The 12,729-nt window shown below is 33.7% G+C and overlaps 1 protein-coding gene across 4 annotated transcripts in view; it reads right to left on the bottom strand.

Moving 5' to 3' along the window:
• LOC149771454 (potassium channel subfamily T member 2-like) overlaps positions 1-12,729 on the bottom strand; it is a 274,764-nt gene that overhangs the window by 72,997 nt on the left and 189,038 nt on the right. For all 4 annotated transcript variants that reach the window (XM_089948424.1, XM_089948427.1, XM_089948425.1 and 1 more), the window contains one exon: positions 6,936-7,135. In XM_089948424.1, coding sequence (XP_089804550.1) covers positions 6,936-7,135 — 200 coding nt within the window. The remainder of the gene's footprint in view (positions 1-6,935; positions 7,136-12,729) is intronic.

The raw sequence follows: 12,729 nt of genomic DNA, 5'->3' as shown, positions 1-12,729 counted from the left end.
CAATTATATTGCACACCTCTAAGAGGGTTCTAGTACTGGTTTGTTACTAAAAGACATAAACAGTTGTCAAGTTAAATAATTCAAATATAAACAGTTAAAATATATTTGAACCCAAGTCAGTGAAGCATTAAATACATTTGACAGTGGCCTACTTTTTGTAATGAGAATGTAATACCGATCAAGACGCATTCCCCTACCAAATACACTATATACACAGGATACCCAAAAATATATGTACATGAGATAAATGCAAAAATGTAATCTGAGCCTGTAAAATGTTAAAATGAAAGTCACAGTGACATGGATGCATATAATCAACTAGTTTGATGACTGTAGCATGAACTGTGCTTGAGATCAAACCCAAGTTAGTGATGCATAAAATATGGGTCAAACTGACCTACCTTTTATGAAACTGTATAGTACTATCCATGATGCAAGTTCTCAACAAGTTTCATCATGCTACTTGGTCATAAGTTAAATTCAAAAGCTTACTAAACCAGTTACTTTATGTTGCAAGAGTGTGTTACTAACAGAAATGGATATGATCATTTAGTCTGATGACTATGGCATGAATAGAGCTTAAGAAATCATCATACGGGTCACAGTGACCTACTTTTTCTGATTGGGGGGGGGATGGAGTACACTTCAAGCGGTAACCTCTCACCAAGATGACTGAATCTGGGTATAGAGTATATATACAGGGTACAAACAACCAATTCTGACACAAGTTTAACCCAAAAATTGAACCTATGCTAGTCAAGTATGAAATGTAGGTCAGTTACCTTCTTGTATTGTAAGTGTGTGGTACTAAGAGAGAGGCATAATATCAGTTTGATGACTATAGCTTGAGATAAACTGAAAATACAAACTTTAACCAATGGGTATGAGTGGTCTATTTTTTTTATCATTCATTAAGATGCATCCTCTCACCAAGATTTAAGACTCCTGCACAAGACAATGTATGTAGTTCTAAAAATTAATTGTCATAAATTAGCCAAATATTTAACCTAAGCCAGCAAAATGTCAAATGTAGGTCACAGTGACCTTGTTTTTATGTAAAAGTGTGGTATCTCTAGAGAGGCATACAATCATCTAGTTTGATGATTCATTCTAGAACGAACTGAAGAAAAATAAACTTAAAACAAAACTGAAGAATGAAATATGGCTCACAGTGACTTACTTTTGTCAGGAGGGTGTAGTAATAATCATCAAAATATATCTCCCTACCAAATTTTGTAACTCCAGGAATAACAGATTTTAACAGTCTGTAAATAAAAAACTTGACCAAAAACATACAACTAATGGATGTTGTGTACAAACCTAGTCCCCTCCCAAGGGAGTCAGTGTCATGAAACCCACTCTAAGCTGTTGCCAAGGACCTAGGGCAAAAGAACGGTTGATATGCAGTGAGACTGTTTATATGTAAATGCTTTTACCTGTGGAGATCCTGATACCAATGTGAAGTACAACTGCTCACCTCCAAAATAAAGTTTAATCCAGTTACAGGTTTTGCTAAATTTAAAAGGTAGACCTGTCTGTTCAAGGCTTTAAACCAGACTTAAGAACATGTCGCAAACTGTCCTTTCAGTGCCACAGCTGTCTAAATCTTTATTAGTAAACACTGTCTTCAAAGGATTAGCAGTCATGGGCACAGTCAGGTTGTATTGTTTGTCCGTTATATAAACCTACACAATGCCCATAATGTCAACCTTTCAATGTAGAGCAATCTACACAATGTCTATAATGTTATTCTTTGAATTTAGAGCATATTGCACAATGCCCATAATGTTATCCTTTCAATATAGAGCATAATGCACAATGCCCATAATGTTATCCTTTCAATATAGAGCATAATGCACAATGCCCATAATGTTATCCTTTCAATATAGAGCATACTGCACAATGCCCATAATGTTATCCTCTCATTACAGAGCATACTGCACAATGCCCATAATGTTATCCTTTCAATATAGAGCAACCTGCACAACGCCTATGTTATTCTTTGAATATAGAGCAACCTGCACAATGCCCATAATGTTATCATTTCAATATAGAGCAACCTGCACAATGCCCATAATGTTATCCTTTCAATATAAAGCATACTGCACAAAGCCCATAATGTTATCCTTTCAAAATAGAGCATACTGCACAATGCCCATGTTATCCTTTCAATATAGAGCATACTGCACAATGCCCATAATGTTATCCTTTCCATATAGAGCATACTGCACAATGCTCATAATGTTATCTTTTCAATAAAGAGCAACTTGCACAAAGCCCATAATGTTATCCTCTCAATGTAGAGCAACCTGCACAATGCCTATGTTATTCTTTGAATATAGAGCAACCTGCACAATGCCCATAATGTTATCCTTTCAATATAGAGCAACCTGCACAATGCCCATAATGTTATCCTTTCAATATAAAGCATACTGCACAAAGCCCATAATATTATCCTTTCAATATAGAGCATACTGCACAATGCCCATGTTATCCTTTCAATATAGAGCATACTGCACAATGCCCATAATGTTATCCTTTCCATATAGAGCATACTGCACAATGCTCATAATGTTATCTTTTCAATAAAGAGCAACTTGCACAAAGCCCATAATGTTATCCTCTCAATGTAGAGCAACCTGCACAATGCCTATAATGTTATTCTTTGAATATAGAGCAACCTGCACAATGCCCATCTTATCCTTTCAATATTGAGCAACCTGCACAACACATGTTATCCTTTCAATGCAGAACCTGTACAATGCCCATGTTATCCTTTCAATGCAGAACAACCAGCATAATGCCCATAATGTTATCCTTTCAATATTGAGCAACCTGCACAATGCCCATGTTATACTTTCAATATTGAGCAACCTGCACAATGCCCATGTTATCCTTTCAATATTGAGCAACCTGCACAATGCCCATGCTATCCTTTCAATGCAGAACAACCAGCATAATGCATGCTATTCTTTCAATATTGAGCAAACAGCACAATCCATGTTATCCTTTCAGTGCAGTGCAAAATGCACAATACACATGCTATCCTTTCAATGTAGAGCAACAGGTACTACCTTAAATCACTTGTTTGCAGAGTAACAATATGTAATGAGTTTGATGAGTGAAGTCTTTCTCTTTTTCTCTTAATAAGTTATTTTTATTTTCCAGATGAGTTGATTTGAACAGCTTTTGTAAATGTCTGTATTCTTTCTTGCTTAATTAATGCTACTGTTATTAAAACCCACACATAGTGCCACATATGCCATCATAAGAGAACTCATCTTGCCGTATCTAGATGTTACATCCTTTGTTTACCATGCTCATAATTTATTTTTTATGTTGTGGGTGACTCATGTTTTGGTTTTTAGCTCTAAATAAATTTAAGCGTTATTACAATTTATGGACAGGATAAGAAAGTGTTAACTTAGTGTTAATTCTGGAATTTATATGCCAATAGACTACATGTGAACTTTAAATAAAATATAATTCTAAGGACTGATTACTTTAAGTGCTTTATAAATGGTTTTTGTTTTTTAAATGAATGCATTTAATATTTTAATAAGAACAGTGATTAACAAAATACATCTACAGTAACTCCAGTAGTTTTCCTTCTAAAATAAATTTAATTCCCACGTAGAAAACTGGTCCTCCTGCAATGGCCTTTTATGAAAACCCATGTTTTAAATTACCACTTTTTGTTGGCAGAAGGGGTGATATCTCAAACCAGATTTTACTGTACCGAAAACCATGACAATGACATCCTACCAATGTGGCTTGTGTTAATGTACAGAATATTGGTTTTAGTGACCACCATCCTACTGTTTTAACAAGAAATGTTAAATGCAAGAGAAAGAAAAAAAGTACCCACAAAACTATCACTTACAAATTGTTCAAACATTTTAATGAAAAGCAGTTTTTCAATGACCTATATAAAGTTCCACGGAATATAATCCAAAATTTGGATGACACGGATGAAGCTCTGAGGGTGTGGACTGACTTATTTATGGATGTAGTCTCTAAGATGCACCAATCAAAGTACAGCAAGTAAAAAATGAAATCCAACCTAATTGGCTTACGAATGAAATGCTAGATGCTATGAAAACATGAGACCAATTCAAGGCTATGGGAAACCATGCACGATATAAAGTATGAAGAAATAAAATAAGTATGAAAGTCTTTAATGAACTCACTGGAAGAACACACAAAGATCAGACAAATAAAATTCACTCACTTCTAGTAAACGACACCATAGTCACTGATGACACTGACATTGCAAATGTTTTCAATGATTTTTTTCAACATTATCACAAAGTTAAAAGAACCAGTGATAGAAAACAACTTTAATGAATTGAAAAAGTTTTGCAGCAGCAAAATCTTTAAGGAGGTATGTTTCTCTATCCCAACAGTATAAAAAAAAACTTTGTTAAAAAATGTCTCAGTGAACTTGATACCAAAAAAAGCTACAGGACTTGATCAGACTGGTCCATGACTCATTAAATCTTCTGCCCCTGCTATTTTAGATAGCATAACATTCATGATCAGTTTAAGTATTGCAACCTCATCTGTCCCCAAAAAATGGAAAACTGCAAAAGTAAATCATTTTCACAAATCTGGTTCTAAGGATGATGCTGAAAATTACTGGCCAATCTCAATACTACCAAACTTGTCGAAATTGATTGAAAAACATGTCGGTCTGTGACTCATTCGTGTCATATTTAACCAAACACTTGCCGTTACACCCTAATCAATCAGGCTTTAGACAGAAACATTCATGTGAGACTGCCTTGATCTCATAACTGGCTTCAAGCACTTGACCAAGGTAGAATAACAGGATCTGTATTTGTAGATTTCAGGAAAGCATTTCACATGGTGGATCATGAAATCCTTTTGAAAAAACTGAAAATCTACCAATGTGATGAAAGCATAGTTAGATGGTTTACTTCTTACTTAGTGAAGGAACACATCATGTTTGTATAAATAATGTTCAGTCTGAACCTGGAACAATTCGATATGGAGTACCACAATGCTCAATTCTAGGTCCATTACTATTTATTTTATTTATTAATGACCCACCACTTTTACTAAGGGAATCAATATCATCTACAGATCTCTGTGCAGATGAAACAACATTGTCAGACATCCAAAACACAAAGCATGATCTCGAAATTTCTTTACAGGATGCCCTAAACAAACTGGACGACTGGTGCACATGCAATGGCATGGTGGTAAGTACTGGTAAAACTGAAATATTACTTATCTCAACACGGCAAAAAAGGACAAATCTTGATAGTGATGTCTGACATGGAAGGATACAAAATTTGCAAATGGTATGTCATGATAGACTACTTGGTGTTTTGGTAAATAATTCATGGACTGAACATATCAAACATATCAGTCAAAATGTCAATTCAAGTTTATGGCTTCTCAGTAGGATAACACATTTTCTCCCTGAAAAGCACAAAAAACTATTTTATAACAGTTACATACAACCCTATTTAGACTACTGTAATACAGTATGGGGTAATTCAAATGATAAAATCATAGCAAAGCTGGCATATCATCAAAAAAAGAGCATTTGGGCTAAAATCAATCCAGAAAGAAAGCAAGGAAAATTTAGCTGGTAAGTTAAAAATATTACCTATTAAAGACCAAATCTGTTTGAGAAAAGCCAAATTAATGTCAGGATATCCAATAATAGTGTTCCTGAATATTTTACAATCACTACTGCAGTATAGGATACCTGGCAATATACCCCACCTACGATCCATGTCTACCAAACAGTATAAAATTCCCAAACCAAATAAGGAATTATTTGCTAAAAGTTTCTAATACTCTGGAATAGTATTCCAGCTGAGATTAGAAACGCCCACTCTATTTCCTTCTTCCAAACCCAATATATCCAGTGGCTTCAGAGATGCAGCTAAAATAAATAAATTCCTTAATATGGGGGCCTCAAGGTAGATCAGTTCTTAGCTAACTGTGTTACCCTCTTTAAATAAGGTCATTATTATTATTATGTGGAACTTTGTGTGCATTTGCAATTTTTTCCAATTATTTTATATTTCATTTCTGCATGGTTAATGTGTTATTACTCAAGACCAGGCCCAAGTTTCACCAACAAGTCATTATGTTTATACTTGGCACTTCTGAATTTAACTTAAGTTACACTTAAATTCTGTCCAATCAATTCCAATTTTAAAATTCCATCCAATCATCTATAAACTTGAGATCAAACTTAAGATCTGCTGATAAAATCCAGGTCAGGTCTTGAAAATGGCAAAAATTGGACCAATATATACATATATGTATTATATATATGTATTATATATATATATATATATATATATATATATATATATATATATATATATATATATATATATATATAGTAACCGCAATTATCCTAACATGTCAGAGGACATGACAATGGTTTGTATAGTTGTGTGTCCATATTATCCAGTATGCATTTGCATTTATTATAGGATTCTTTTGAGAAATAAATTTTCATTGAAAGACACAACATTGCATGATTTGCAATAAAGAAGCATACTTACCATTATGTTGTTGATAATTTTGTTTGTGACATATGGATCAATTTTTGTGACATCAAACAGTTAAAAAAGAGGCTTTTCAATATTCTAGAATTAAATTAAATTAAATCTCAAAGTTTCTGTAGCACTAAATGATCTAGTAAAACAATTAAAGATCTTTGTTTTAGTGAATACGAAGTTGTATGAACCAGTAACCTTTTGACCTCTGCTGCATGTAGATCAATACAAGGTTTGCTGGTTCATACAACTTCCTAAATAATGGCCAATAATTGTTTTGGCAGGGTACGGCACTGGTCCAGATGAACCAAAACATCTGTACAATCGAAGATCAGATAATCTTGGCTCTTACGTATGCTAAAACTGTTCAAGTAAAACAGTATATACCCATATTTCTGGTTCTGATAGCTGACTTTGCATCGTCCTGGGCCAATGCCTTGGGGTTGATTTTGGAATATTCTTCTTTGGCTATACTCATGTAGAAACAATAATCTGTGCTCTTCAGAGTGTGTTGGGGTCCTGGATTGAGCTGTAATCGTGGATCATCTAAAGTTGAGTCAAGTACTGCCATCAGGCATACTCCATATCTGAAACAAAATAAGTCGATTTGAATATGGAAACTTGTGGTGCCTGGTACAATTACATATGGAAATCTTTGGTAATGGGTACAATTACATAACAAAATTGAAGGTGCCTGGTACAATTATATATGGAAACTTATGGTACCTGGCACAATTAAATCAAGTTGATTTTAGTACAGAAACTTGTGCCTGCTACAAATACAGATGGAAACTTGTGGTGCCTGGTAAAGTTGCACATGGAAACTTGCATCACTTGGTACAATTACATATGGAAACTTATGGTGCCTGGTACAATTACATATGGAAACTTGTGATACCTGGTACAATTGCATATGGAAACTTGTGATACCTGGTACTATTATATATGGAAGCTTGTGGTGCCTGGTACAATTATATATGGAAACTTATGATGCCTGGTACAATTACATGTGGAAACTTGTGGTGCCTGGTACAATTACATATGGAAGCTTATGGTGCTTGGTTCAATTACATATGGAAACTTGTGATACCTAGTACTATTACACATGGAAACTGGTGGTACCTGGTACTATTACATATGGAAACTTGTGGTGCCTGGTACAATTACATATGGAAACTTATGATGCCTGGTACAATTACATATGGAAACTTATGATGCCTGGTACAATTACATATGGAAACTTGTGGTGCCTGGTACAATTACATATGTTAGCTTGTGGCGCCTGGTACAATTACATATGGAAACTTGTGATACTTAGTACAATTACATATGGAAACTGGTGGTGCCTGGTACAATTTCATATGAAATTTCTTGGTGATTGGTACAATTACTTATGGAAATTTGTGATGCCTGGCACACATAAATCAAGTCAATTTTAGTATGGAAACTTCTAGTGCCTGGTACAATTACATACGGAAATTTGTGGTGCCTGGCATAATTAAGTCAAGTTGATTTAAAATTTTAAACTTGTGGTGCCTGGTACAATTACATATGGAAATTGTGGTGCCTGGTACTACTACATATGGAAACTTGTTGTGCCTGGTACAATCACATATGGAAACTTGTGGTGCCTGGTACAACTACATATGGAAACTTGTGGTGCCTGATACAATTACATATGGAAACTGGTGGTACCTGGTACAATAACATAAAAACAAGAATACCATAAACAGTATCTAATACAATCCACATTAATTTCCTCTGCACAGTGACCTTGACCAGTGTATGTTTCAGAAATTAACATACTACTTTGTCCTCCCGAAAGTAACCAATCTGTAAATTTTGTTCTCTCTAGTTACTTTCACTGTTAACTCTAGTTCTTTTTCCATTCTTTAATTTTAACATTGGACATTTAGCTGCCCAAATTTAAACTTTTCTGTACCATCAACAGCAACATTGTTGTCAGGTTTAATAATATCTTCAGTGGTAGTCATAATATTACTTGGAAACCATTTTTCTTAATAATACTATAGTAAACATGACCTTTTACGTTTTTACTTTAAATCTCAATTTGTCAAGCAGAAACAAGTTTTCAGAAGAAAGAAATACACAGCAACATATGCCTCACCATGTACATGCATATATAGACCCCATGTACATGCACATATAGACACCATGTACATGCATATATAGACCCCATGTACATGCATATATAGACACAATGTACATGCATATATATACTGTATCTGATAGCCTATAAGACAATACTTTTTGACCTGAAAATCTTAACTTCATCTTATACTCCGTATCGACTTGTATACTGATTTTGTCATACAACACACTTTATCACATGTCACATAATTTTTCATATAGAAAAACATCTCCAAAAGTACAAAAAAATAATGTGTAAAAAAACATATTTCATTCTGAGGATGAGATTGTGTATGAAAAAATATAGAACCCCACATTGAGAAGTATTATAAACAATTTCAAAATCGTCAGTATTAAAAATTAACTTAGATGTAAATGTGCTAAAGCAGCATGCATCAGTAATATGCGTTTGTAATATACATTGTTTATAATATACATTGTTTAAATCTGATACGGGTGCATTAGAATTGACAAGTTAGAAGATGAATAACCATGACAAAGACCGATATTCCATCAACATTTTCTTACTGCACCTTATGATCAAATACTCCTCCCTACAGAACCATTCGTAGGGAGGAGGTAGTCATTGCAAGAATTAGAACTGGTCATACTCACATAACCCACTCCCACATACTAAAAGGCAAAGACCCACCAGAGTGTGTTTCTTATGATGAACCATTCACTGTTAAGCACTTTATGATAGTGTTCTGACCTGCAACCTACGCATGATCAGTATTACAATGTGCCTGACATGAAGGAACTTTTTGATACAAATAAATCACTTGTATTATAGAATTCCTGAAAGTAAATCTTTTTCTAAGCTATAACATTTATGCCATCACCTTGAGCACTTTTATGTAATGAATATACTATCCCTTATTTTAAATAACTTTTCATCTGTCTTCATTAACATACACCATCTACATTCCCCGTTGATTGGCAAGCCTTATATATTACCGTTACAATCTTATCATTTTAGTTTCAACTAATTGGTTCTGATATTGCTGGTCGATATGAAACCTTTTATCATTTTTAAATGATTACACATGTAATCTTTTGTATGGTGCTAAATAGCCTAACAGTGCTGGTGTGTTATAAAAATACAAACAATCAATCATTATCAACTAAATATTATGCCCCTTTATGAGAGAGAGAAAGAGAGAAATGTACTGACAATTGTTCACTTACTTGATGACTGTGATCATACTCATGTACAAAAGTGCAGTATCATATTCCATTATCAGTTAATACCACCAGGTAAGCAATACCTTCTAGTTTTAGCTATCACTGTTCAAGAATCACATGGCTTTGTAGTGGTATATACATGCTAATTAAATATGCTATGGCTGTAGTCAGGTTTTCCAAAATTAACACCTTGGCAGACCAGATAAGATTAGTGAGACTACCAAGATGGGAAATGAGGCTAACCATGGGTATTATGAATATGGTACCATATACTGAAACGAAATGCCAGGTGGTTACTAGTGTAAATTTCTCAACCAGTGACATTTTTTTAACTTGCCAATAGGACTGACTTCAATTTAAAGTAAGATATAGCATGTGCAAACATTAAAAACAAATTGCTGCCCAAGTACAGGAAAAGTACATGCACTTTCAAATAAATATTCTTATTTGTTGGGAATGGAGACGTCTTCATACTTGCAAAAAAAAATTGCAAGAGAAATGGTCATTCTTGGAATTTAAGCAAGTAAATGGAGTCTATTTGAATATAACTATTGTGTATATTTAAACTCAGAAGGAGTATGGTATGTATTTTCACAGTTTACATTTACTATTTATTTTTTTCTCTTTTTACAAAAGCTTCAGGGGCAATAAGGTGAAGAAAACAAAATATGAAGACCTGGAATCTCTCTCTCACATTTATCGGGCCGTACTTTATTTTGATCACAAGTGCATGAAGAAAAATGCGAGGGACTACATATGCATCTCTCCCTTATCTCTCTTCACCCAAAAATGTGAAAAAAGTATTTTAGCATTAATGATGCAATTTCCCTATTGCTGGTAATCTGAAATAAGATACAGTAATAGTTGTGATATTAATGAAAGCGGAGATTATTATAGTTAAATTCCACACAGCATCACGAATTTTATCGTATCTGTAACTCAATAAATTTTCAGGTCAGCGTCATTAAATGTAGCTAAAAGTACATAATATATTTAAAATACTTTCTATGAAGCAAATTAGGTACCATTATATGTAGCTAAAAGTACATAATACATTTAAAATACTTTCTATGAAGCAAATTAGGTACTTTTATTTGTATTTTATGATCCAGACCAAAAAGGTTACTGAGTAAGAGAGTGGATAAAATTAATGATGCTGTGTGGAATGAAGTGAAAAAGACAAAGCCAAGGTAATTGATCTGGCCACATCTTACACTCTGCATCGACTTATGTATGGATGAAGGATGGAAAATTTGCCAAATTTGCTCATTCGACTTATACTCCAAATCAACTTATAGGCCCACAATTATAAAGACATGATGTACATATTCATATAAACACTATGTACATATTTATAAAGACAAAATATACATGCTTATATAGACACAATGTACATGCTTATATAGACACCATTAACAAAATTATAAAAACACCATGTACATGCTTATAAAGACACACTGAAATGTTTATAGACACCATGTGCATTCTTACCAAGACACCATGTACATACTTACATAGACACCATGTACATTCTTACCATGACACCATGTAAATGCTTACATAGACACCATGTACATTCTTACCATGACACCATGTACATGCTTACATAGACACCATGGACATTCTTACATAGACACCATGGACATTCTTACATAGACACCATGGACATTCTTACATAGACACCATGGAAATTCTTACCAAGACACCATGTACATGCTTACATAGACACCATGTACATTCTAACATAGACACCATGGACATTCTTACCAAGACACCATGTCCATGCCTACACAGACACCATGGAAATTCTTACAAAGACACCATGGACATGCTTACATAGACACCATGTACATTTGTACAAAGACACCATGTACATGCTTATATATAAAGACTGGTCATTAATATAAATACTATTCTCCCTATATAATAATGAATGTTGCCAGAAAACACCACATTGGTTTGATTGGAAGCACCCAGACTTTCAAATGTTTCATTTTTCTCTTCCATGATGACTTTCAGATCCTATGAAATCACTTAAAACTCATGTTTATTAGTTTTGTTATGTTACCTTATAAGTACTTTAGTAAATATTGCAGAACAGTGCAAGTCACATACTAAATAATCTCCTAGTAAAGGTCATCAGATACAAAAATGTACGAACTTTGTTCTAAATAGTCTACAATTTAATGTTTCAAATTTTATGACCACTATAGTCAAATCTCAATATATCTGAGAAAACTAGAAATAGTCATAAAACAAAAATGCGCCTAAATCCATTTTTTTTAAATATATAAACTCTCCACCAAATGAACTTAAACTTAATCTCATATCTGAAGTAACAAAATTATAAGTCAAAGTGACCAATTTTTGATAACACAGAATGAGAAACTTCGCTGAAGTCACTGAAGTCTAAAATATATTTTACATTGACCTATATTTAGTAGAAGGGTGCTGCACACAAGGACACCAAAATTGACTTACAAAGTTATATGATGACCGTCAACAAAACGCAAAACAGAAGATGACCTAATTGTTAATCAACTTGATTTCAATTCAAACGCCTTTCTGTTTCAACACGCAGCAAGTATAAATTAAGAAGGATGAATTGAAAGACACAAGCAATACTTTTTCACCCTTCCATCATATTTGTGTGTGGTGAGCACAATACACACACACACACACACACACACAGAGAGAGAGAGATATATATATATATATATATATATATATATATATATATATATATATATATATATATATATATATATATATATATATATTCATGCATATGTTGGATCCAACTGCAACCTGCAGCTACCCAGATCTTCATTGCTTAATGTGCTGG

This window comes from Sinohyriopsis cumingii, unplaced genomic scaffold (genome assembly GCF_028554795.1).
Source record: "Sinohyriopsis cumingii isolate HCF-2022 unplaced genomic scaffold, ASM2855479v2 utg001837l, whole genome shotgun sequence".
In the NCBI taxonomy this organism is placed as follows: domain Eukaryota; kingdom Metazoa; phylum Mollusca; class Bivalvia; order Unionida; family Unionidae; genus Sinohyriopsis; species Sinohyriopsis cumingii.
This window is presented reverse-complemented; position numbering and strand designations above follow the sequence as displayed.